Here is a 26561-nt window from a genome sequence, read left to right as displayed (position 1 = left end):
TTTGCAAGGAATATGGTCTTAAAAAGCAGTTATTGAAATAATGTAAAAGGTAGTATTACCTTCATTGACCTTACAAGTATATCTTGAGGTCCTGGAAGAAGAGAAATGGTTATAATGAGCTTGTAATTAGTCACTAGTTATTTAGAGGTTGGAGTGGTGGGAGGGGCAGGTGAGTAGACCTAAGCAGGGTGAGTGGGTTAGGAAATGTCAAGATAGGAGGATTTCCTAAACCAGGTGGAATTAATACTTGTCTTGCCCTCCCAAGTATAATAATGTGCCAAAATATGCTAACCAACAACCAAACAGTCCAGCTGGCAAATTCCTAAAAACTGTATTCCTGACTAGAATTATTGGTCTCTTGATTATTTTAGGATAGAATAGAAATACTTGTGATTAAGTCCTGTTTTAAAAGAGAATCCTGAAATATGTTTTATTCATATTATCCTGCAACTTTGACTTTTACCCTCTCCTTTTCTCCTTCTACCCAACTTCTCTCAAGCTAAGCAATTTCCTGATGGGAACTGACATTTATTGAGCACTTACTATGTGCTGCTTACAGTTCTCAGTGTGTCTTAACTCATTTATCCTCACAGTAACCTTATTCTCTCTATTTTATGACTGAAGAAGTTGAAGCACAGAGCAGTTAAGTGTCTTGCTCAGGCACTTTGAGCTGGTCAGCAGAGCCAGGTTTCAAACCTAGGCAGGCTGCCCCCCAAGTCACAAGGAAAATTTGCTGGTGGTCCAGTGGTTAGGATTCCACGCTTTCACTTCTGAGGGCCTGGGTTCAATCCCAGGTTGGAGAACTAAGATTCCCATAAGCTGCACAGCATGGCCCAAAAGAGGGAAAAAAACCAAGGAAATACAAGGTAGAAATACAAGGCAATTTAGTTCTCACAGCGTTTCTCTGGGGTAGCCACTCCCACACATAGTGATGAGCAGCCCCCGGAGAAGTGTTTGTGTTTTGTCGCCACCCAGCTTTCTCCTGTATCACTTACTTTTCCTGTGGTCACATCGGCTTTAGGAGTAAAGCCCAGATCGCAGAGATAATGCAAAGCTTTAAAGGCCACGTGAGGAAGCTCCTGCGGCACGCAGAAGCGTCCGCCATTGTGGAGTACGCCTACAATGACAAAGCCGTCCTGGAGCAGAGGAACATGCTGACGGAAGAACTCTATGGGAACACGTTCCAGCTTTACAAGGTGATGCCTCCAGACAGCTTTTTCTCGAGATTTACTTTTCCTTTGTGCTGTTCCTTACCATCTAGTGCCCTATATTCAGAGTGTATTTTTCCTTTGGTTGTTCCTTTAAGAGACTGTCTCCTGGCCTTTATCCTCTTGGAGTATTTTGTCTCTGGTGTATTGAGCAAGGGATCATACTTAAATTTCTCTTTCCCAGAGCACGATCTTTAAATCCCCTATAAATTAAAACTGCTTCCGTGACTCCTTTGCAGGTACCCTTGTGTACTGCTTCAGGACTTCTGTTGCCACAGTAGTCAGACAGACCTAGGAGGAGTCTTAGTGGAGCTTTGTAGACACCCGCTAACCAGCCCTGGTTGAAGGGCAGTGAGCTCCTTGTTGGCTGTGGATGACCCTTCTTCGGGTCCTACGTGGAGAGGATGCAGAGTGGAAAGACCCAGCCCTGGGCGTACTGCAAGGCTAGTGGTGGGACTAGGACAGTTAAGGGGTCTAGTTCAGACCTTAGACACAAGTACACACATTCATCCCAAGGGAGATGGATTGGTTCCTGGGTTGCTTCTGCCACTTCAGCTCCTGGCTTGAACTTAGTGCTCCCTTGTCACAGTCACTCTAGGAATATCCAGCTAATCACATGGTGGCAAGACTTTGTTAACTGACTCCTTGGTCTTGTGAATAGGCACTTGTTAAGTGCTTGGCAGGTCTTTACTGGCTGGCTTGTTGGTTTGGTTGGTTATTTAGCCTGTAAGTACAATGGTGTACATCCAATGAGAATTATACAGTCAGGAATTACTCTGAGTGTGTCCACAGAGGTGCTTTTATTATGTAAATATGGGAAATCTAAAAATTTAAGTTTGTGTAAAATAACTCTAATTGATTTTCTTTGTTCTAAAGTTGGAGAAACATGATCAAATTTAGAGGGGCTTGATTTTTCTTCTGTTGCAGTCAGCAGATCACCCAACTCTGGACAAAGTATTAGAGATACAGCCAGAAAAATTAGAGCTTATCATGGATGAAATGAAACAGATTCTAACTCCAATGGCCCAAAAGTAAGAAAACTTTTTTTGTTTTTTATTAACAAATAGCATTTGAAAGGGGAAAGTTTTTTGTAGCCTTTGCATAGGAAAGGTGAATAGTTTGCCAGTTACGGTCTACTATATAAATTGGATTGTGAGACTTAAAAGTCCATGCATGTGGCCTACTTGGCATTAGGGCATTGCTCTGAAACCAGACTTCCTGGGTTGTGAATCCTGGTGCTTTCCTCAATTATTGACTCTGTGCCCTTAGGCAACTTAACTTTTCTGTGCCTCAGTTTCCCTATCCGTATAATTGTAATAATAGTATTTATTTCATAGAGTTTTATGAAAATTAAACAAGTTAATATTTCTGAAGCACTCGGAGCAGTGCTTTGCCATTAAAAAGTTTATTTTTGCCTTCTACTTGGATATTACATGTGAACGTAAATTTGGTGCCTGATCATTAACCTACACTGTACATCTGAATTCATCATGTGTCACACTAGGAGGCTTGGATCAGCTAGGTGTTGTTGCAATTACTGATACTGTTTTGTTCTGTTTAGGTTTTAACGCCTGAAATGTTTTTGTAAAATGGATACATTATAAAGAACGCATGACAAAAAGAAAATAGCCATTAAAATATAGTTCACATGTGGATTTCTAATCACGTGTCCATTGTTGGGTAAAAGAAAGTTAATGGCTTTATTTAAGAAAATAGAGTGTGTTTTGAACAATAATTTCATATTTGTTGATTAGGTACTAGAAATTTGTATTCTGGTCTTGGTTATAGATGGCACTAATATTTTTATAGGTCTGAAAGGTTTTTTTCAAGTCTTGGTGTTGCTGAAGATAATCTATTTATGACAAATGACATTTGCTAAAACCATTTCAGTTGTTTTGATTATTTTAGGACAACCAAGGTTACCTGTCTCTGTATTATTATACTACCATTTCTGACTCTCTTTTTCTGTTTTCAGAGAAGCTGTGATTAAGCACTCACTGGTACATAAAGTATTTTTGGACTTTTTCACCTATGCACCCCCAAAGCTAAGATCAGTAAGTTCTTGCTTTTAGTTCTTAAACTGAAACATTGAGTGCTGTGTAAAAATGTGAAATACTTCTTTGATGTATATTGGTTTTTGAAATTTTTAAAGAATTGTTTCCTTATTTAGAAAAGTTAATGCTCTCTACTTCCTTTGAAGAAGTCTACTTCTTCCATTTAGACTTTTTATTCTATGGAATTTAGACTAAATTCCGTTTAGACTTTTGCTAGAAAGACAGTAGACCTGATCAGTTCGTTGAACTTTCATATTTTAATTACAATCTAGAGAGTATACTCTAGCTTAACATAATCAGAAAATTAACACATGGAATATTCAGCATTTAAGGAGTTTGAAATTCACCTTTATTGATACCAAAAAAAAAAGAAATTATATTGGTGTTAAAAGGTGACTGGAGGATACTTAGGTAAAACTAAATGGACCGTGAAAGACTGGACCTTACATGAGAGTGAAGGTAAATTGCACTGCCCTTCAAGTCAATGATGGGAGTATAGATGAGAATTCATTTAGTCCCTTGAATTTTGCTTGCTTCATCATACTGTGAATTCATTGTCCATTTGTTCTCATTCTAATAATAAGCAATAACCAAATAATGAGATTCACATTTTTTTTTTACAAATATGCCAGATTGAACATTCATAGAAATTTCGACCCTCTCAAAATTGACATGCAAAATAGTTTTCCAAGTATAGCCACCTATCTAAGCACATAGTTCAGTGACCGTAGCAGCTGCTGCTTCTCTTTGGAAGGGTTGCTCTTGTTTCCTGCACAGTATTTCACAGTTCTGGATTTTCTGAGGCAGGACTTTATTTTCAGAACTGAGAAAATGATCATTTTAATATATTCCATAAAGTTTATCTTTTCAGTGTTGAATGTGTTTTAGTAATAGCCAAAAAAATCCCTGGGAACTTAGTGTGAATATAAAGGAAACAGACAAATCTCTGTGGCCCCTGGGGCATTTTCAATAGAGAGATTAAAAAAAAACCTTTGGCGATGAAAGAAGCATGATTGGTATATATGTGTAACTCCCCAACTGGATAGCTTTTGTTTTTTTCTTTTTCTTTTCCAACTGGATAGCTTTGAAGAGTTTTATAAGTTTAGATATGTAAGCCGAAAGCTTTACTCTTGAAAAGGGTTGTAAGATAGTTATGGGTGGAATTTTTTGTTCCTTATTGATAAAAATAGGCTACTTTTCTCCTTCCTGGCAGGAGACTTTGTGTTTATTTAATATAAATTTTTAAAATTGGGAATGGATTAAACTGGCCCTGCAGCTATTAGCTGGCAGAACTCATCTTGTCCTATATGCTTATCTTCCAAATATAATTACAAAATATATGTATACATTGAAAATAGAGAATGAAGACTAAAAATAGCTAAAATTACCTCATAATACTTTAATGACTGGGTTTTACTAAAAGGTAAGTGAAGGCCTAGTCTAAAAGTCAGTATAGAGATTAATTTTTCTTAAGAGAAGTGTTACTTAAGTGTCTTGAAGGTGAATTAGTGATGTGATTTCCAGAGGTAATCCGTTGATAAACTAAAAAAAGAAAAACGTTTTCAGACAAAATTATTATTTTGACTTTCTGCTCATTATATATGACTTTTTTGGAAGACCGTTTTATTTATTTTATCTGGCTTTTTAAGTTAAAAGCTCTCTTCTTATACCACAGCCAGTTTTTAGATTTCTTTTTTCATGAAAAGTCATTGAGAATATACTATACATATACGGTTAACCCTTGAACAGTATGGGTATTAGGGGTACTGACACTCCTGTCCTCTGTCCTCAGTCAGAAGCCCACTTGTAATCATCCCTACGCCATCAGGGGTGGGGATTTACCCAACTGCAGATGGTATAGTGCTGTAGTACATATTAGTGAAAAAAATTCCTGTGTAAGTGAACCTTTCTGGTTCAAATCACACTCAGGGGTCCACTGTATACATACTTTTCTGAATAGACTTTGATGAAACTCAGGAATTTTAATAGAAATTGCCTGTGGGCAACGTTTACTGCTCTTGATAGAAAAAGAATGTTTCTAGGAAGCAGTTACATGTATGCATGCCTGTCTACAAAATTAAAAATTAAGTTGTTTGATACCTATACTTCTCTGCCTTTCATTCTCTGTGCATTACTGCTCCTTACTAGACAGACTGTGAAAAAGCAAAAAGAGTAAACCAAAGTCCTGACTGCATTTATTCCCCAGGAAATGATTGAAGCCATCCGAGAAGCAGTGGTGTACCTGGCACACACGCACGATGGCGCCAGAGTGGCCATGCACTGCCTCTGGCATGGCACGCCCAAGGTGAGGGTCAGTCAGGAGTTGCCTCTCCTAGACATTTTCAGTCTCCTTGGGGTCTTGCCCTGTTGTGCACAGCGTTATCTTTGCAAAGTTGTACCTCAAATCTTCACAGAAACTGGCTCCTCTTTGAGCCTCTTGTTTCTTCTCTGCTGGAGTCTTCAAGTCTGAAAACCTTGTGTTGTCATTGTATGGGAAGGGATCTGTCAAGCAAATAAACACAGTATTTGTTGTTTACTTGCTGAGTCGCATCCGATTCTTTTGTGACCCAGTGGATTGTAGCCTGCCAGGCTTCTCTGTCCAAGGGATTCTCTAGGCAAGAATACTGAATTGAGTTGCCATTTCTTTCTCCAGGGGATCTTCCCGACCAGGGACTGAACCTGTGTCTCCTGCATTGCAGGCAGTTTCTTTACCACTGAGCCATCAGGGAAGCCCAAACAGTGTTTGTGTTCGGGTTCTTGAAAGTTTTGATACCTGTCAGTTTCTTTGATTCGTTATTTAATGATCTTGGTGCTGGGAAGGAAGAGGAAAGAAAAGAAAATGTACAGTCATGCATTGCTCCTCTGGGTCTTAAGTACTTTGAGGGAAATGCTACAGACCCATATTAATTATAGAAGCTTCATAGAAATGATTCTCATTTCCTTAATTGGTATGTTCTCCTTTAAAGGACAATTGTACTTTGTCCAGTTTTTAATACAAATTTAATTTCTGTTCAATAAATAATGTATTGAATGCCATCTATATGCTTGACTTTTATGCATTTGAAGACAGCTCAGATATTGAAAGAGGGATCTCAGTTTTTATTATAAAGGAAGGTAGTTTTACCAGGCTTGCCTTGCAGCTGATAATTTCATGGTTCCATATTTATGTCTCAATGGAATGTCACAAAGAAGTCTAAGATTATAGTATCTCTGAGAGAAATTCTTATAGTATATTGCATTTTTTTGTTCTTGCTAAATAACTGTTTTCACTAATGAAAAGTATGCTATTCCAGTGGAAGTTTAGGATTATATAAAATTTCTAACTATGAAATACCTTAATCTATATCTATTCTATAATTAAATCTGTAACTGTAAGTTCATTGAGACAATTTTTCTTTTTTAAGGACAGAAAAGTGATTGTGAAAACAATGAAGACTTACGTTGAAAAGGTGGCTAATGTAAGTATAAAAACTGCATATCTTTTAATACTTTTTAAAAGTAAAATGCATTTGTGTCTATTATAGGAAATTAGAAAAATTTAGAAAATTATCAAGAAAATTACTTGTTATTTCATTTCATTATAATCTAAATATATGCATATACATGTATTTTTACATATTATTAAATTTATACAAAATGAGTTTGTTTTTCATTTGACATTGTACTTTGGCAGTTTTCCATTTTTATTAGATAATTTTGAAGACCTTAATATTTAGTCTCTAGGTAAACTGTGCTTCAGAAATCTGTTACCTGTTTTCCTTATCATCAAATACATAACAGAAATTGAAACTTGTCTCTCTTTTTTCTTCAATTAAATGTTTAGTGTGCTCAAAGACAATTTCAGTTCTAAGTTTTATAATTCTTTGAAATCTTTTGGAGATATTTTAACAGCTTTTCAAATGAAATTAGAGGATATAAAATGTGTTTCTTCTGAGGAAATAATTACCTCAAAAAATAATATCTCTGTATTTAAATAAACTAAATCATTTTCCATAGTAATTCTAAAATATATGTAGTAATAAGCATTAATTTTCAGTTTTTGAATTATTTTTATATTATGTTTTATAGCTTCTAATTTGCAGGTGAACTAAAAATGAGTGATATCAATAACTTTTCCCTGTAAAAAATTCCAGTAAGCACTATTGGCATCTAGTGAATACTTGATATAGTAAATGATAATTCAAACTCAGGTAAATTAGAGCTCTGAGATTATATACATACCTGTCATCTTCTGTAGGGTTCTAGACTAGGAAGAGAGTACAAAACCACGTAGAAGGCAGCCAACTTGCTTGGAACAAAATGGAGTAAGAGATTCTCTAGTGAGTTGTTTTCAAAGTGTGAGAAATTTTTATGATTCATCATTAAATCTTTTTGTATAGCATTTTAATTTGAATATTTTGATTTAGAAATGAATAAAAATGGAATGTTACTGGAAAGTTCCCTTATTTGGAGGGGAGTGGATAAATTAGGAGTTCGGGATTAACATATACACACTACTATATAGAGAATGAATAATCGACAAGGATCTACTATGTAGCACAGAGAACTCCATGTATATATATAACTGAATCACTTTGCTCTACGGCTGAAACTAACACAACATTGTAAATCAGTTGTACTCCAATATAAAATAAAAATTTAAAAATAAAATGACATCAAAAGAAAAAGAAAGTTATGAAAGGTATTAATAGTAAAAGACAGTCTTCAGTAATAAAGTTAGATTGTTTTCCAATTTTGTTATATCAACAATAATTTTTCTTTGGAGAACCAAATCCCCACAAGGCATTGCAAAGTTAACAAATTAGCAATGCAGTGCCTGTTTTGTCTTAAGGAGTTGCTTCTAAGGGGGTGAGATAAACTAATACTGTCCATGGGTTTGGTCTCTGGGTTATTTGGAAGTGTTTAATTTCCATATATTAGGACATACTCTGTATTATTTCAGTCTTTTAAAATTTATGACTGATTTTATGGCCCAGCATATGGTCTATCTTAATGTCTTGAAAAGAATGTGTAGCTGAGGTCCTCTATAAATGTCAGTTATATCAAAATGATTGGTAGTGTTTTCAGATCATGGATGTTTTTTTACTGACTTATTTATCACTATCTACTTCTGTCAGTTGCTGAGGAAGTGTCGTAAAACTTACAGCTATAATTGTAGAATTGTCTGTTCCTCACCTGAATTCTGTTCCATCTTCTGTATTCACCCAGTGATATTTTGCACTGCACACACTTCCGTGTGTGGAAGAACCAGAAAACCAGTGGCTGTGTACTATAAGCATAGTGTTCTCTACCTTGTTGCCTTCACTTAATCTCAGGGAGCATTTTGTTTCTATATATATATCACCAGGGAAACCCATTGGTTGGTAGCAAAAGTCAAATACCTCTAGAGTTTAAAAAAAAAGATACCATCATCTGGGATAGAAACGAAATATGCCACAAGCTTTGAAAACTCTTCTTTAACATAAAGTAGAAATTCTTTAAATCTTTGGAACACTGTCAGCATTATGAAAATAATTCTGTTATTTAAAGAGTGACAGTTGTGAAAGTCCTAATGTATATTTATGTAGTCTCATGCTGCTGTAATTTTTAAAAGCAATTCACTTTATCTTATTCTCATATGCAGTATATAAGTATATTCTTCTAGTTTTTTTTAGGGTTTCTATTTTAATTATATAAGATTATTTTAAAGCAATTGTGTAATTTTCCAAAAGAAAGTGAAAAATCATTTGTAATCCTTCAACCCAAAGGTGACAGTATTTTTCCTTCCAGGATTTCTTGTGTGTGTATTATGTATATTTTATATATATTATTTTTATTTTCATAATTGAAATGCTATACATAGTTTAATGTATTATTTTATATTCCTTTTTTCCCTCCCACTTTGACTGTAATTTTCTCTTGAATTTAATTTTAAAGTAGCTATTTGTTAACAGGATACCTATTTTTGAGAGGTATCTGGTTAGTTTCAAAAATGAGACTCAGCTATTTGATATTGAAGAATGTGCTCATCTGTTTCTTTCTTTTTGTTACTCAAGCTAGAATGTAATTAACTAGGTCCTGATAAGAGAGCACTTTTCTTTGAGTGACTTTTACCTATCCCATTTCTATTATGCTGGATAAGTTGTCAGGTTGATAACCTTGTTAATAAAGTAACTCCATGGGTGAAAGAAAAGGGAGAATCTGCGTATCTTTTAACCTTTACTGGTTTCTAATTCCTACAGGGCCAATATTCCCACTTGGTGTTACTGGCGGCCTTTGATTGTATTGATGATACGAAACTTGTGAAACAGATAATCATATCTGTAAGTAATTTGCATGGTCTTGAATTTAAGTTAAATGGATATATCATTTTTAAACATTTAAGTTTGATTTCACACATAGATGTGTAAAGTGTGCTTTCTGTCAGTATTTGTTATTTTTTAGTTGCCTTAGTTAAGCCTAAATTGGGGGTTGCTTTATTCCTGTGCAAACCATAATCTTGTTACTTGATATTACTAATTAATATTATTTTAAACATGTAAAAGACTGCTTAAATTAGGATAGCATGACTTTCTAGACCATATGATTTTGGGTTGGCCAGAAAGTTCGTTTGGGTTTTTCCATACAGTACTACAGAAAAACTCTAATGAACTTTTTGGCCAACCCTATAGTAAATGAAAAATCAGCAATGCAGTGTTTAGATTTGATCAGAAATTTATTTACATAGTAATTCTTCAGTTATTCAGGAACTTATGTTCCCCCAGGCAGAAGATATCCATGACCCTTTTCTCTCTCCCTTTGGAGAAACTACCTCTGCACAACTTATCAATACATTGTCCTGACTAAATTTGCCCTCTGAAAAACTGAACATTCGCTTTAAAAAAAGGAAAAATGAAAAAACCTGCACCAAAGTAGAAACTGCATTATGAAATAATTTTCTTCGTCTTTAATTACTGCCCACTTTTCTGGCTTCTGATCCTGTGATCTGCTTTTATTTTTCCTTCCTTTATTTCTAGCAGACAAGTGGCGTTGGGTCTGTGATGCAGGTTGTAGGGGAAGGGATAAGGGAAGGGTTTTAAAACCACATCATCTGTATAGATACCAGTTGTTCATCTGAAGGGTGTTAGACAGAGATGGGGTCATTGCAGACATCTCAGTGACAGAAGCTGCTTCCGCACTGTCTGCAGGGAGCAGCATATGAATGTTCAGAAAGAGGATTGCCCTGTTGGCTGTGGTGGTGCTGAGCCCTCTCTTAATCCTATCTGGACCAGTAGAGCTGGGTGATTAGGGAGAATATCCCAACTAGTGAAGGGGCAGGAGATTTGTTTTCTTAGAAGCCGCTGTACGTCCCAGTGTGTGAATTTCTCATGCCCTTGCTGTCATTTTCCAGCTTTTCCCTTGACTGTTTTAAGATTGTAATGACTTTCTCTGGAATAGGATTGTGGGAAGAAACAAGTTGGCAAGACTTTCATGTCACTAACTGAGTATTTTGACACGTTCCTTGTGACTTTATTACCCTTTTGACTCCAATAAATAATGCTTGTTTTTCATTCCAGTGACAGAAATGTGAGGCCATAGATTGGCTAATGAATAAAGTTGTTTCATGAAAATGGAAACAGACTGGGCTATTGAATACTTGCTTTTGTTTAATATTTTCATGACAACTGAAATTTGCATAACTGTTCCAAATGGATTTTAAGAGAAACCCAACTTCCTTCAGAATTTGCCACAATTGTCTGCTAGGTTTATTTTTTCCAAAGATTTATCCCACTTACAGTTGCTGTTGAAACAGTTTTAATTCCTCGTGCTTATCAGCTTGATTCCCACAACTGTTTAACCCACGTTCCTAGTGACCTTCTCATACTTAGGGCAGCTTACCCTGAAAATGGCCTCATTTGCTGATGTCTTGCCTCTAGCTGACAAAGGCTCACTGGGTTCTGTGTATCATTAAACTCTGTAGCTAGTGATAAAATTCTGGAATGCTGATTGTGCTTGCATTTCCCCCACCCATCCACCACAAAACCTGTGGCAGTATGCAGTGCTTTTTAAAAATACCCAGGAAAGCTTAGTGTTGCTAAGCATTCTGTTTAGGGTAACCAGACTCGTGAAATGTCAGGTTGAAATCACAGCCTGGTTAGCTGAGCCCTCACCTTTCAAAATGGATACTCACTGTTTCCCACCTACTTTGCTTTCCAAAATAAGAAGACTTAAAAATCCAGTTCTGGAATTGTTGGTGTGGTGCAGCTGCTTTGAGAGCAGTGAGTCTCTCGAAAGGAAGTGAGTACACCGACCAGTTGCCCTTCGAGAATGAATAAATATTGATGCATACTTTTACATGTATTATCTCTAAGATGCCGTACAGTTAGGTATAAAGGATAATAACAGTGAACACCTAGCCTCCTGACTGATTGGGCATGCAGAAGTAAAACTTGCCAAATAGAGTTGAAGTTCAAGACCCTTGTGTCCTTTTTTTTTTAATATATATATACACCACCCCCCTTCGCATCCTCTCATATTTGTTCTGATGGGTTGGTACTTACTATTTGCATGCATTCCCTTATCCTTTTGCTATATGTAAATGTTTACAGTATTTACATGTTTACAAATTCTATATAAGAGACGTGTGCCTTCTCCTGCAACTTGCTGTTTCCTTTGGGATTGTATTTGTCACTCATCATCGTGGTCAACAAGCTTTTTTAGTAAATGACCAGATAGTAATTATTTTAGGATTTGTGGCTCATATCTGGTCTCTGTAGCATATTCTTGTTTGCTTTTTTTTTTTTAACAGCACATTAAAATGTTCAAAAATATATATTCTTAACTCACAGGAAACGCAGGCCATGGTTTACTCACAATTATTCTAAACCGTTCATTTTTCAACGCCAAATAATTTTCTACTATATGAATACACCACAGTTGATTTTTCCATTTTTCTGTTGATGGATGTTTAGGTGGTTTATAGTGTTTAAAACTTTTAAACACTGTTATTATTTTTTGCTATTGCAAACAGTTCTATAATTATTCTTGCATGTCTCCTCATTTCTCTGAGGCATTTAATTAGAAGAACTGAGGGTTGCCAGATAGGCTGCCCATATGTTTATAGAGTCATGTGTCTGTGTTACCGCCCAGCCACTACAAAACCTGTTGCATTATGCAGTGCTTATAAAAATAGCCGAGAAAGCTTAGTGTTGCTAAGCACTCTATTCAGAGTAACTGGTTCTCCTGAAATGTCAGGTTGACATTGTAGCCTAACAAGCACTCCTCCTTTTCTCTTTAAAACCAAGCTCCAGTTTAATCTCCACATAGTGTTCTCTGATCTCCCAGCTGGACCTGCTGTCCACATCCTCTCAACTCTTACAGGTTTTTGTCCTTGCCATCTGTTCATTTAGCAGTTAGTTGTGGTCTCACCCCGGGCTGACACACTCAGAAACATTCATTGACCAGGCAGGTAAATGAGTGAGGCAGGCCAAGTTGGAGGGGTGGTAGGGGCGCTGTGAAGAAAATGGGGGGAGTGTCCGTGCCTTGTCCAAGGCGATAGCCACCCCAGCTCCCATCTCTGGGAATGTGAGCCCCATGGAGATAGGTCTTCCAACTTGTTTTTCTTTCTAATTGTGATAAAAATTTCCATCTTAACCATTTTTAAGTGTACAGTTAAGTGATATTAAGCATATTCACATTGTTCTGCAACCAATCTCCATAGCATTTCCATCTTACAAAACCAAAACTGTACTTTTAATAACCACATCCCAAGTTTTTGAGTACAGCCCAAAAGTTGGACTTCTGGATATATCACCATATTTTTTAAACAAAACAATCACTGCCACTGACCTTTTTTTTACATTTCTGTTTTTAATCATTATTTAAATCCCTTATCTTTAGTTTTAACTTTTTATTGTGTTTTCTTGCCTATTCTGCTAGATTTTAGCTCTTTTAAGGTTAAGGCCAGTCTGCATTTCTTTCTGATCCACATACAACCTCCCACGGAAGAATGAGCACCATGGATGGGCATGGATGGGCATTTTGCATTTCTTTCTTCCTTTGAAAATCCATGTGTGCTCTAACCCTGATTCCAGTGTGTACTTTTCATTTTGAGTTTTACCTTGCCTTCTTAAAATAGGGTGGCAAAACAGGAATGCTGAAGAGTCTGACAAGGGTCCATCACAAGGTCAGAATGGCCACAGGTTTTCACAAGGGAGTTCTTTTGTTCTTCCTTCACTTTTCTTTTGTGTACATACCTTCTTTCACTTCAGTTCAGTTCAGTCGCGCCCGACTCTTTGCAACCCCATGGACTGCAGCATGCCAGGCCTTCCTGTCCATCACCAACTCCCAAAGCTTGCTCAAACTCATGTCCATCGAGTCGGTGATGCCATCCAACCATTTCATCCTCTGTTGTCCCCTTTTCCTCCTGCCTTCTATCTTTCCCAGCATCAGGGTCTTTTTCAGTGAGTCGGTTCTTCGCATCAGGTAGCCAAAGTATTGGAGCTGGAGCTTCAGCTTCAGCATCAGTCTTTCCAAGGAATATTCAGGACTGATTTCCTTTAGCATGGACTGGTTTGATCTCTTTGCAGTCCAAGGGACTCTCAAGAGTCTTCTCCAACACCACAATTCAAAAGCATCAATTCTTTGGCGCTCAGCTTTCTTTATGGAGAAGGCAATGGCACCCCACTCCAGTACTCTTGCCTGGAAAATCCCATGGACGGAGGAGCCTGGTAGGCTGCAGTCCATGGGGTCGTTACGAGTCAGACATGACTGAGCGACTTCAATTTTACTTTTCACTTTCATGCTTTGGAGAAGGAAATGGCAACCCACTCCAGTGTTCTTGCCTAGAGAATCCCAGGGACGGCGGAGCCTGGTGGGCTGCCATCTATGGGGTCGCACAGAGTTGGACACAACTGAAGCGATTTAGCAGCAGCAGCAGCTTTCCTTATGGTCCAACTCTCACATCCGTACATGACTACTAGAAAAGCCATAGCTTTGACCAGACATATCTTTGTCAGCAAAGTAATGTCTCTGCTTTTTAATACGCTATCTAGGTTTGTCATAGCTTTTCTTCCAAGGAGCAAGCGTCTTTTAATTTCATGGCTACAGTCAACATCTACAGCGATTTGGGAGCCCAAGAAAATAAAATCTGTCACTGTTTCCATTGTTTCCCCATCTATTTGCCATGAAATGATGGGACCGGATGCCATGATCTTAGTTTTTTGAATGTTTCAAGCCAGCTTTTTCACTCTCCTCTTTCACTTTCATCTAAAGGCTCTTGAGTTCTCTGCTTTTGCCATAAGGGATGTCTCATTTGCATATCTGAGGTTATTGATATTTCTCCCGGCAATCTTGATTCCAGCTTGTGCTTCATCCAGCCCAGCATTTCACATGATGTACTCTGCATATAAATTAAATAAACAGGGTGACAATATACAGCCTTGATATACTCCTTTCCCATTTTGGAGCCAGCCCGTTGTTCCATGTCCAGTTCTAACTGTTGATTCTTGACCTGCATACGGCTTTCTCAGGAGGGAGGTAGGTGCCCTGGTATTCCCATCTGTTAAGAATTTTCCATAGTTTGTTGTGATCCACACAAAGGCTTTGGCATAGTCAGTAAAACAGAAGTTGATGTTTTTCTGGAACTTTCTTGCTTTTTCTGTGATCCAATGGATGTCGGCAATTTGAACTCTGCCTTTTCTAAATCCAGCTTGAACACCTGGAACTTCTTGTTTCACATACAGTTGAAGGCTCACTTGGAGAATTTTGAGCATTACTTTGCTAGTGTATGAGATACCTGCAATTGTGTGGTAGTTTGAGCATTCTTTGGCGTTGCTTTTCTTTGGGCATACCTGCTTTAGAGTAAAATAAATAAGGGAAAGAAGTTACAACAATTAAAATTGTTTTGATTTTCTCTAAGTCAGAGGGAAAGTGAATTGAAAACCTATACATTTAAACCTTTGTTGTTGGAGTTCTCTTTTGAGGATGCCAACTCATGACTCCATCAGCTTTATTTAGTCTCCATAGTTAAAGGTGCTATACATTGAGAGGAGTTTTTTTTTTTTTTTTATGAAGAAAATGATATTATAGCACTTCCCAGATTGCAGAGTGAATTTTTTGATTTACTCCTGGTAGTGGCCCACAGGTTGGGCGGGTATATCAATATCCTTGTGCACAGAGAAGGGAATTGATGTTTAGGGAGGTTTAAGGTTTTTCCAAAGGCTACACAACTTGAACCCAAAGACCAAATTCAACACAAATCAGCTGCGCTTTATAGCTCCCTCGTCCTGTCTCTGCGTGTTCTGCCACTCGGTGTTCTCCAAGTGATCATCTAGAAATTTCTCTCCTTTGTGTACTCCAGGTTAAATAGAAATGAATTAGAACTCCGTAATACAGCATCACTCAGACTGTCTTTTTTTCCCCAAGATAGTAGGAGTTGGGGTAGAATTAAATGACACATTTTTAAGTAAACATTTTTTAGTTTCTTAGGATTGTTAGTTTATAAACGTTACGCTATTTCAAGAAACAGACCAAGCTGAATGTAGATTCTAAATTCCTTAATTGCAAACTGAAAGGTAGTTAAATTTCAGTGAATTTGGGGGCTAGTCCTTGAATAGTAGTTTTTCATGGGTTTTATATGCATCTTGTGTTAAAGTGAAACCATTTCTGCCTAAGCTAAATACACTGCACTAGCGCTTAAGTGTAGAACCTATAGAGGAGGCCAAGTGCATTGAAGAATACATGCTGGCTTCATACCACCCCCCTTTTCTTTCTATACCAAGAGAAAATAGCTCATTAAATAGCAGCCATTTATAGTTCTTCACAGCATACCCCTCCCCACCTTCCCTTTTTGTTTTTTTTTCCTTCAAAAAATCAAGTGTTTTAAAAGTATAATACCCCAGAGGGTTTTTTAAAAGACAGCAAAGTTATGGAGGTCTTTTAACAATTGTAGAAATTCACCTAAGCTACATATAATTCTCAGTTTCTTCCTTCAACTGAATTAAAGCGTTTTGTTTTCTTTTATGACTTAGTTAAAATTGAAATTGAAAAAGCCACATTAAAGGTAGCCCATATTTGTGGCACTAAATGCTTCTTTATCAGAAATCCATATATTGAGTCTACTTTGAGGCAAGCTTACCTTGAAATTGGAGAAAAGCTCCCATCCCCGTGATAAATTATGTACATTTTTTTTTCTGTCTTCCCCTTTTTTACTGAAATTTTAAGTTCATTTTTTTCTGAGTGGTCTAAATTTATATTCATTTTGAGGTGGTGATATCTATTATATGTATTTTCCAGCTTGTTTTTTTTTCCCCACTAAAATTACTAATCTCATTCTACTTGATAGGCACTTAAGAGAAGAGCAGATCTGCGTATAGCGTCTCCTAGAGAATTCCTTTCCTGATGAGGGGGGTACATGTTCTCTTTGAGAGAAACTAGAGTTGGAAAGTCAGGGACCAAAACTAGTCAGAGCCCTTTTGCTAACATCCCAGCGTTGTCCTGTGGGCCCTCCCTCCGCCGCCTTTTGGGGTTCCTCATTTCTGTACATGTGGGTGGTTGGGCTGGCGTTTTTCTGTGGCCCCAATCAGTTCTGAAGAATCTCTGGTGTTCAGATGTGTGTGGCTTTGAATATTTATTAGGTTTGTTTTATAAGAAATAGGAATGTTAGGGAAAGGCTAATGATTTTTCTGTTGCGTATTTAGAATAAAGGCATTTTTACACAGTGATTTCTCTGTCTTAGTAGACATCACCAAATCTATACGGGAGCTCATTTGGGGTGGGGATGACATTGCCTTTGTTCCTTAAACTCAAACAACTAGAAAAGGAGGTTACTGTTCTTGGTAACTTGATGGGAAATGTCATAGAAAGCAATTATGTGTAACTGCTCCATAGAGTCTTTCTGCAGTTATTTCCCTTCCCCCCTCTTTTTGTTTTCCATGCGATACTTCATTTGCTATGAATAAGTAACCTAACTTTAAAAGCCTTTATCCACTTGTTCTATTTAACAGAGTTTCTTTATCTCCGTTCACATACATCTCAGTGGGGAAATTCTAGGAAGAATGGTCCCGATCAATGCTGATGCTGCATTTAAGTGCAGCTGCAAATTAACTGTATCTGCTCAGTGGCCCCAGCAAGCAGTGTCCCAAGTAATAGCCGCCTAAGAAATATTGGTTACGATGAATGAGTTAGCTCCTGAAGTCCTTGGGCTTGGTCAGTCAGCTATAAATGGATTGTTCAGTAATGCTAGTCCCAGTAGAGAAGCAGTTCTGTGTTCCTTGTGTAAGAAATTTCTTTAGCTTTAATGAGACGATTTCAGAACTAGCTATACATTTTTCATTATTTTGGGGGAAAGTTATGTATCCTTCTTTTCCATTCAGATTCTAAGCATAGTTTAAGTGTATAGTTTCACTTTCTGTTTCTATACTTTTACAGGAAATTATCAATTCCTTGCCGAACATAGTAAATGACAAATATGGAAGGAAGGTCCTGTTGTATTTGCTAAGCCCCAGAGATCCTGCCCACACGGTACGAGAGATCATTGAAGTTCTGCAGAAGGGAGACGGTAATGCACACAGGTAAGGGCTTAAGCCCGCTCTGGTTGTTCATTCATTTTGTGTGGCACGCGTGTCCACCTCTCATGCTTCCTCCCTCAAACTCCAAGTGAATTCCATTTTTAAGCCTGTAGTTGTGGCAGATTCTTAAAAGTTTTTATCCTGAAAAGGAAATGAAAGTATCCTGCCAAGAAAATGCCTCTGGGACCCAGCACATAATAGGTGGCTGGGTGTGTGGTTTTTTTATGATTTTCCTTTATATTTAAAGCAACCAGTTAGTCAAGTCCTCTAGAGAGTAGAATCCATACTGTAATCTAAACATGTGTTGTCTTGTGAGATATTTTGTTGTTGTCTTTACTTGGTTTGAGGTGTGTGTGTGTGTGTGTGTGTGTGTGTGTGTTACACAAGGCGAGCTTCACTTACTGAGTGCCCGTTCTGTGCCAGGCACTATTCAGATCCTGGGGACCCAAAAATGAAAGATATCCCAGCCTCCAATTGCTTATCCGTGTGCACAGCAGAAATCAGACAATTATAGCAGAACAGGACATTAGCTTTTAAAAGCCTTAGAGGTTTCTGTATGAGTAAAGCACCACATTAACTTTGCTATTCATCTTACCTTGATTCTTCATTCATCATGTTCCCACAGTAAGAAAGACACAGAGATCCGCCGACGAGAGCTCTTAGAGTCCATTTCTCCAGCTTTGTTAAGCTACCTGCAGGGACACGCCCAGGAGGTGGTCCTGGATAAGTCTGCGTGCGTACTGGTGGCTGACATCCTGGGCACCGCCACGGGAGACGTGCAGCCCGCCATGGACGCTGTCGCCAGCCTGGCAGCAGCAGAGCTACATCCCGGTGGCAAGAACGGAGAGGTGAGATGCCCCCGTGAGATGGGCGAGAAAGCCACCATGGCCACAGAAACTCCCGTCTCTGGGAGCACTGCTAGAAAGAGCCTTTTTATGATTGTTCACTCACCCTGTACCCGCAGTACATTTGGAAATTGTGAATTCAGAGCACCAATGCTGTTAACACTCACTTTAATACTCACTGTCTTTTGATGACTCTACATTATCTGCAGAGTAAAACCAGACTCCTATTAATGTTGTCCATGACTGACCCAGGCTGCCTTCCCAGCATTCTTTGTGTTCTTAATTCTGTTTAGAATTTGCTGCGGACTTTTGTACTTCTTCATTGGTATGTACTTCTTTTCTCAGTCGCCAGTGCTGCCCATACTTCCATTTTCCTGCACTCTTCCTGCAGAAACTGCCTTATTCATCCTTCCACGTCCTCAGAATCCTTCTCCATGAAGTCTTTCTTAACTCCCTCTCAAGCAGAAACTCGATGCTCTTTCCTTTCCTTTTTTTTTGAATTATTATTTATTTTTGGCTGTGTTGGGTCTTTGTTGCTGTGTGCAGGCTTTCTCCAGAGCAGCTCCTGCTCGCTGCTCTCTAGTTGCAGTGCACAGGCTTTTCATTGTGGTGAGTTCTCCTGTGGCAGAGCACAGGCTGTAGGTGAGTGGGTTTCAGTAGTCATGGTGCACAAGCTTAGCCACCTCATTGACACGTGGTATCTTAATTCCCAGACCAGGAATTGGACCCATGTCCCTTGCATAGACAGACTTTTAACCACTGGACCATCAGGAAAATCCTCTTTGCTCTTTCTGATTGCTCTTGCTTACGTTATTTGGGTCTTGTATTATTCTGTCTTGTATCTCAAGCTTATCGGTTCATGCACCAGTTATGTGCTAGACAGTGGCCCACACTCCCCCCACCCCCACCTAAAAAAGAGAATGCCATTTGGGGAAACATTATAGTTAAATAAATATGTACACAAATGATTATTTATTGTAGAATAGAGATAAGCGGTGTGAAGGAAAACTTTAGGTTCTATGGGATTGTATAAGAATGGGAACCAACTTGTCCTCAGAGGACTTCCCAGGGCAGTGAAAGCTAAGCTGAGACCCAGAAGATGGGTAGCTGAGTGAAGGAAGAAGATTCTAGGCAGAGAGAAGAGCCATGTGGGGCCTCCTGGAAGAAGTAAAGAGCTCAGCATGTTTGAGAACAGCAGGCACAGGGGGCTGGAAATCAGTGAGCAGAGGGAAGAGGAAGGCAGAAGCCAAATTCTGCTGGGGCCTCGTCCCATGCAGGGTTGTGAGCTCCTGATGGAAAGATATGTTTGGGGAGCTGGCCGTTGTCTGACACAAGAGATGGGGAAAGAAATGGGCTGGGGGTCTTAGAGATGCCCTGACTCCTGCCATCATGGAGCAGATCCTGTTAAGAAATTGGGATGATGCATGTGTCTTAAAAGTTCCTCTGTAAGGAGATAGAGCTTGTCTCCCACACTGGACACAGAGGGATTGATCTCTATGCGAACAGTCCATATGGCCCTTGAAAAGGAGGGAGGTTAAGCTGAAAGACGGCTTCTTATCCTGCTCACCAGGCAGTGCTCCTCAGGCACCTGTACTTAAACATCGTGCAGCATCAGGTTTCAGTGTTTCTACTGTGTTGCTCCTCAGAACTGCATATGACGATCTGAAAAGTGGTTTGTGTGATCTTAAGACGAGCCTAGTGGTAGAGCTGTTTAATCTGGAGCTCGCGAAGCTGTGTGTGAGCTGTGTTGGTGGCTGTGTTATCTTGAATAACTGTCTTCGTTTTGGTTGGGGTTGGAGCAGGTCTTGTCTTTCCAGGAGTAGTAGTCATTCTCAATAAAGACCTCTTAAGTCTTGTGGACAGAGAAGGTGATGGCACCCCACTCCAGTACTTTTGCCTGGAAAATCCTGTGGACAGAGTAACCTGGTAGGCTGCAGTTCATGGGGTCGCTAAGAGTCGGACACGACTGAGCAACTTCACTTTCACTTTTCACTCTCATGCATTGGAGAAGGAAATGGCAACCCACTCCAGTGTTCTTGCCTTGAGAATCCCAGGGACGGAGGAGCCTGGTGGGCTGCAGTTTATGGGGTCGCACAGGGTCGGACACGACTGAAGCGACTTAGCAGCAGCAGCAAGCCTTGTGGAACTTTCAGCTTGCCTGAGACCTTATCTGTATGTGGTGATATCAGGTGGATGAAGGCAGCTTCTTAATTAATGTGTTCTTGACCTCTCACAGCTTCACATAGCAGAACATCCTGCTGGACATTTGGTTCTGAAGTGGTTAATCGAGCAAGATAAAAAGATGAAAGAACATGGAAGAGAAGGTAGGCTGTGCAACTTGACCTCCTCTGGTATTGTATGTGAAATTTCAGTAATGTCTGGCATCCTTGAACTTTATGCTGGCCTTTTATGAGCTCAGATGAAAACTTGTTGAGTGTTGAGACATGATAGCTGTAAGAAATGATTTAGTGGTTACTACGTTTTCCCCTGGAGATTTGTCTCCTTGAATCCTTCCATTTTCTTTCCCTTTCCCACCCTCCCTCCCTCTTCTACTACTTCAGACCTCAAAACAGGCTTGTCCAGTGCTTTAAAATGCCATTTTATTCTTTGAGGATGGTGAGAGCTGAGTAGGAGGGCCCGTTTGTGAGTATCATCACCCCAGTTGAAAAACATATCTATCTCTAGTTTTGAGGAAAGGATAACCAGAAGATTACCCTTATCAGAGAATTTTGAACTGATGCCAATTTGGCCTTGGAATACATATGACCAAAGAGCAAGCCAGTCCTTGGCACTTCTTGGTTTTTCATAAACCTTACAGCTGCTCTGTGGAAACTCAGCTCTCAGGAGGATGACAGCATCTTTTATCTAAGTGAGAAGTTGCATGTCCTTCCCCTGTCAGTCCTGTCTCTTTGACCAGACCTTCTTTTTCTAAATTCAAACTCAATTCAGACTCTATTTTAGCCACTAAAGAGATTTCCTCCCACTGAGTTAAAACAGTTCAGGCTTTCTATTACTGTGTCTGGGAAAAGTGACAGATCATGAATTTATGTCTTGAGGCAAGTTGCAGTGCTGATGGCTAGCGAAGCAATCTCTGAAGCAGTAGAGCTGGCACTTCTCACTCTGTTGTTAAGAAGATGGACTTGGCCCTATTTCTCACTGTAATTTTTTTTTAATAAAAAAATCTTCTTGTAATAAACTTTAAAGAAAAAATAATATATTGAATCATCTTTTTCATTATTAAAAAGTCGATTCATAGTTGAGCTGAGTTTATGTCAGAAGAGTGCTCTTGCTTACTTTTAAAATGTGAAGAATTTTCTAGTGACTTTTCTCCTTATTTCAACTGCACTGGCAACCCTAAAACACATCTGCTTGGACTCGAAGTATCCATCATTTTCATGTAGCACCGAATGCATGGCTACCAGTCTTGGTTATCTGTTGCTGTGTATCAAGCTGCCTCAAAACTTAGTAGTTTTCAGAACAGCAGTCATTTGGTGGTGTTTGGTGGAGCTCTACCCCGAGTCATCCAGGGCTGCTTGGCTTGGGGTTGGAGTATCCACTTACACCATGACTGGCAGTGGCTAAGTCCAGCAGTCTCAGTCCCCTTCTCTGGTGTGCTGAGTTTCCCTACAACATAGTGGTCAAGTTTCAGGATGATGAAGTAGGTATAAGGTACTTCATGATTTAGCCTCAGAAGTGATTTAAGGTCACTTGTACCACACTTTCATGTCAGTTACAAAGGGCCACCCAGTTCACAAGAAGATAGCAGTTCTGCCTCTAGATGGGGAAGTGGCACTATTCTAGAAGCACACACAGGAAAGGAGGTGTTGCTGTGGCCGCCTTTGGAAAACATCATCTGCCTCACCAGTTGGTTTCCATCCCTCTTGAGCACAAGCCACAAAGAGTGAAATAGCCATAGACCCCTTGGCTTTTAAAGCTTCCTCACTATTGGATATCTTTGAATGAATTACACTTAGGGCCTACCCAAGATATCTGTCTTTAAAATAGGTTATCCCTACTTCCATCTGTACCAGATCCTGGTATTCAGAGTTTCTCCTTTGTCCTAGAGTTAGTCATGCTTAGATGATCCAGTGAATATGATAATATACTGTAAAACCTTGGGAATCAGATGTACTGAAATAACAAAAGATGAATGGTATTTTTGATGGAAGAACAAATGTTTAGTGTTGTAGAGAGAAAACAGTTGTGTTCGTGGCACCTTCGGAGTGAGCATTTTCCTTGAGGAGCAACTTGATTTTAACCAAACACTGCTATTACACCTTTACTTCCTGAATAACTTTCAGATTAGGGTTAAATCATTAAATAGTACAAAGAAATGCAAACCTGACCAAGTGAGCATTTCATTGTTTCTCTTGAGTACTTACTGCAAAACATAGCTGGGGATTTGGGTCAGAGTTGAAAGAAATGGCTATATTAAAAACGCATTATGTCAAGCTGAGCTTAACATATTGTCAAGCTGAGCTTAACAATATCATGTTAAGTGATATTGGGTGAGAACTCTATTAGCTTTCTTATTAAAACATTTTTGCACTCTAAGAGTAGTATAGAGAGAGTGATTGGGAGTTTAAATATTGGTATATGACGTTCATGAAGTTTCAGTTTATTTTACAGGTTGTTTTGCAAAAACACTTATAGACCGTGTTGGTGTGAAGAACCTGAAGTCCTGGGCTAGTGTCAATCGAGGAGCCATTATTCTCTCTAGGTATGTAGAGTGTGTGCCTTTCCTGCTGAGGCTTCGTATCCAAATGCCTGTTGGTGCAAAACATGGTTCCTTCACATTTATTTCTCGGTTGGAATGTCTGTTTTCAGTAGCCCAGCATTCCTCTCAGTCACCCTTGGTCTTACTTTGCCAAATACTAGAGGGTAAGTGTCACTTTTTCCATAGGCCCTCTTTTGGATATCAAGGATCATAAAATTAGGGCGTTTCCAAGGTATCATTTGATTGTTTCACCATATTTTTGGTTTTGACCACAGTATAGTTGTATGCTTTTTTAATGAATTAGTTTTGTTCCTGTGGAATCTGATGAAAGTTTTTTTTTTTGAATCACAGCTGACTTTACATATAATTCTTTGTTTTCAACTATTCTGAAAGGATTTGAGAAGCATTAGCTATTATAGTCCACCTGCTTATCTTCATTTCTAATTAAAATGATAGAAAATTGATGATTTGTGAATTGAGACATATGGTTAACTTGTATATTTTTGCCTGGACATAGGTTGAGTTTATAATTTACAGGGCATTGAAATTGCCATGTATTGTGTTCCCAGATAAATCCCTTCTATTAAGGATATTCATTTTTAAATAGATTCTGTGTTGCTTTAAAGCAATCACAGTTGATTTTTTTCCCCCTGCTGTGTCATCAGGCTTTGGAAAAACAGTTACCGGTTTCAGCTTGAATTTCCCGTAGTATTTCACATGCAAGATCCTCTGCAATTTAATTTGTATTGTTTATACGTCACAGGTATTTCTTCAGTTTATATTTTGATTTGGTACACGTGTACTCACAAGTATGTACATTCCAAATGGGCATTCTTTTTGTATATCAGTATCTCCAGATGCACAGGTGATATTGATTACTAATTTATTTCTCATTAAAATTAGCTCATTTTCCAGTTGATGTTGAGCAGCTGGAGTCCATTAGTTGAAACATGAACTTTTATGACATGGATTTCTTTACCAGGCATTTGGAGTGTTAACAACCTACTGACATATTCTTTCATTACACGCAATTAACTAAAAATTCTGGCAGTGCCATAAAATTAATTTTTTAAGATTGATCATCAATCGGAACTCCCCTTGGGTGGATTTCAAACATGAGAAGGATACTGTAGGTTTATTATGGAGTACTCCTTAAAACTGAAATGTGAAATATCTGAGGTTCTGAGAGAAGTGAAGCTGTAGATAAGTTAATAATTGATTATTATAATTATTTTGTATTTGGTTATAGAGTATTGTCAGTCACGTGCTTGACTTGTTTGGCAAGATTTTTTGCTTGTTTATATTTTTCTTTAAACTCATGCAGTACATGTATGTGTTTTTATTTTTGATTTGTTTGTTTTGCTAAATCTTTTTAGGAGTAAGTAGAAAAGCCTCATTCTGGGTAAAAAAAAAACAGCCTTGTATGCAGTCTGAAAAATAACTCAGGGAAGCATTATTCTCTAGCATTGAAATGCATGGGTTCCATTCCCAGCTCACTGTGTGGCCTTGCACAAATTATTCGACTTTTCTGAGCCTTAATTTTCTTGGATGTAAAATGAGATTAATAATAATCTTAGGTTGTTGGGAAAACTAAATGAGATAATGAATACGTGATGCTTAGCATTAGGTCTAATGTGTATGTTCAATAAATATTAACCTGTATTACTATTGTGCATGATGTGACTGTGTATTTAGCCAAGGTATGTAAAATAAAAACACCTAGTGAGTCACAAGTCTGTTAAGAGGGCACCTTTCAGCTTTGCAGGTGGCAGGCAGTACTTGTTGCTTGTCTCCCACAAGCATTGGAATGCTGTTGGGGGCTGCTCATTTCCCCTCCTCTCTATGGACATTATGGAAATATTGCAGCCAAGGTCTTTCAAAAGTGCCAAGTGATTACTTTCTAGGATGTATTTCAGTGGTCAGTAAATGTGGTCATGAGGAAGTCAGGGGAGAATAAGAAATTCAGCCCCGATGTTTGACAACAGAGTGCCTATGACCTGGCCCCTATCTAGAGAAAGGGGCCTACTTGTTGCCAGCCTGCAGGGCTCCGCTCACCTGGGATAGAGTGCCCCAGCAAGGTCTCAGAGAGCAGAGCTGACCTTATCTTATTCAGTGACTCACATCAATCGAATACTTAACTACGTGTCAGGCTCTGGCCAGGTGCTTTAGGTACGAGATCACGTGAGCCTCAAAAAACAACCCTGTGAGGTAGAAGGTGGATTCTTTTGTTGATTCCATTCTACAGGCCAGGAAATTGCAGTCTTTGAGAATTTTAATGCACACTCTTGGTTGTATAGTTACTAGAGTGTCAGAGGCATTTTTCAAATCCGGACAGGTAAGGTATAAGGTAAACCTCTTCACCCCTTCAGTCAGTGTTTTAGCAACAGAGTTCAGCAAGAAGACCATTCATTAACTGCTTACCTTTTATGCTGCCCACCTCCCTTCATGTACACCTACTCGCAGGTGTTAACTCAGCTACTCAGTGAGCATTTCTTGACTGTCTGCTCTGAATTTTTTAGTGTGTGGAGGTAGTATTTGCAGACCAGTCTAGGAGGCTTTATGAAATACACTTTTTTGTTGTTGTTTATTTCTGTCTTCTCTCTTCAGCCTTCTCCAGAGTTCTGATCAAGAAGTTGCAAATAAAGTCAAAGCTGGACTGAAAAGCCTGATTCCTGCCTTGGAAAAAAGCAAAAACACCAGCAAAGGAATAGAAATGCTACTTGAAAAGCTGACTGCCTAGGTGGAAACAGTTAAGAGCAAGTTGGAGTCATTTTTCTTGTTCTATTTTCCCAGTGCAGGAAAGAAGGGCTAGGGTCCATCTTACTGGTAATTTGGGTCCTCTGTATATGTGTTTCTTCTTTGTATAAGAATCTATTTATAAAATGGTTTCTAAAATTGTCCTTTTTAAGAAAACAGTCTCAGCCTTCTCTTTTATCATATTGAATAGTAAGCAAGTCACAATGGAAAAGGTTTGACAGCCATACACAAGGACCAAACAGATTCATACAAGATAGTTGTATGCATTGATTCAGGGGGGAAAGATACCTTCAGTGAACAGTCTGAGAGAGCTTCTTGGAGGAGGAAGAGGAATCAGAGAGCTTCGGATGAGGCCATGTGTGCGTGCTGAGTTGCTCAGTTGTACCACGTCTGACTCTTTGTGACCCTACCTCATGAACCGTAGCTCACCAGGTTCCTCTGTCCCTGGGATT

The 26561-nt window shown here is 38.8% G+C and overlaps 1 protein-coding gene across 4 annotated transcripts in view; it reads left to right on the top strand.

Moving 5' to 3' along the window:
* Nucleotides 1-26265, top strand: part of PUM3 (pumilio RNA binding family member 3) — a 45377-nt gene extending 19112 nt beyond the window's left edge. For all 4 annotated transcript variants that reach the window (XM_069576470.1, XM_069576468.1, XM_069576469.1 and 1 more), the window contains exons 8-18: nucleotides 1022-1196; nucleotides 2136-2239; nucleotides 3184-3262; nucleotides 5469-5567; nucleotides 6667-6720; nucleotides 9484-9564; nucleotides 17651-17793; nucleotides 18416-18638; nucleotides 20872-20959; nucleotides 23265-23355; nucleotides 25960-26265. In XM_069576470.1, coding sequence (XP_069432571.1) covers nucleotides 1022-1196; nucleotides 2136-2239; nucleotides 3184-3262; nucleotides 5469-5567; nucleotides 6667-6720; nucleotides 9484-9564; nucleotides 17651-17793; nucleotides 18416-18638; nucleotides 20872-20959; nucleotides 23265-23355; nucleotides 25960-26092 — 1270 coding nt within the window. In that variant the 3' untranslated portion in view covers nucleotides 26093-26265. The remainder of the gene's footprint in view (nucleotides 1-1021; nucleotides 1197-2135; nucleotides 2240-3183; nucleotides 3263-5468; nucleotides 5568-6666; nucleotides 6721-9483; nucleotides 9565-17650; nucleotides 17794-18415; nucleotides 18639-20871; nucleotides 20960-23264; nucleotides 23356-25959) is intronic.
* Nucleotides 26266-26561: the final 296 nt, after the last annotated feature.

This window comes from Ovis canadensis, chromosome 2 (assembly GCF_042477335.2).
Source record: "Ovis canadensis isolate MfBH-ARS-UI-01 breed Bighorn chromosome 2, ARS-UI_OviCan_v2, whole genome shotgun sequence".
NCBI lineage: Eukaryota > Metazoa > Chordata > Mammalia > Artiodactyla > Bovidae > Ovis > Ovis canadensis.
This window is presented reverse-complemented; position numbering and strand designations above follow the sequence as displayed.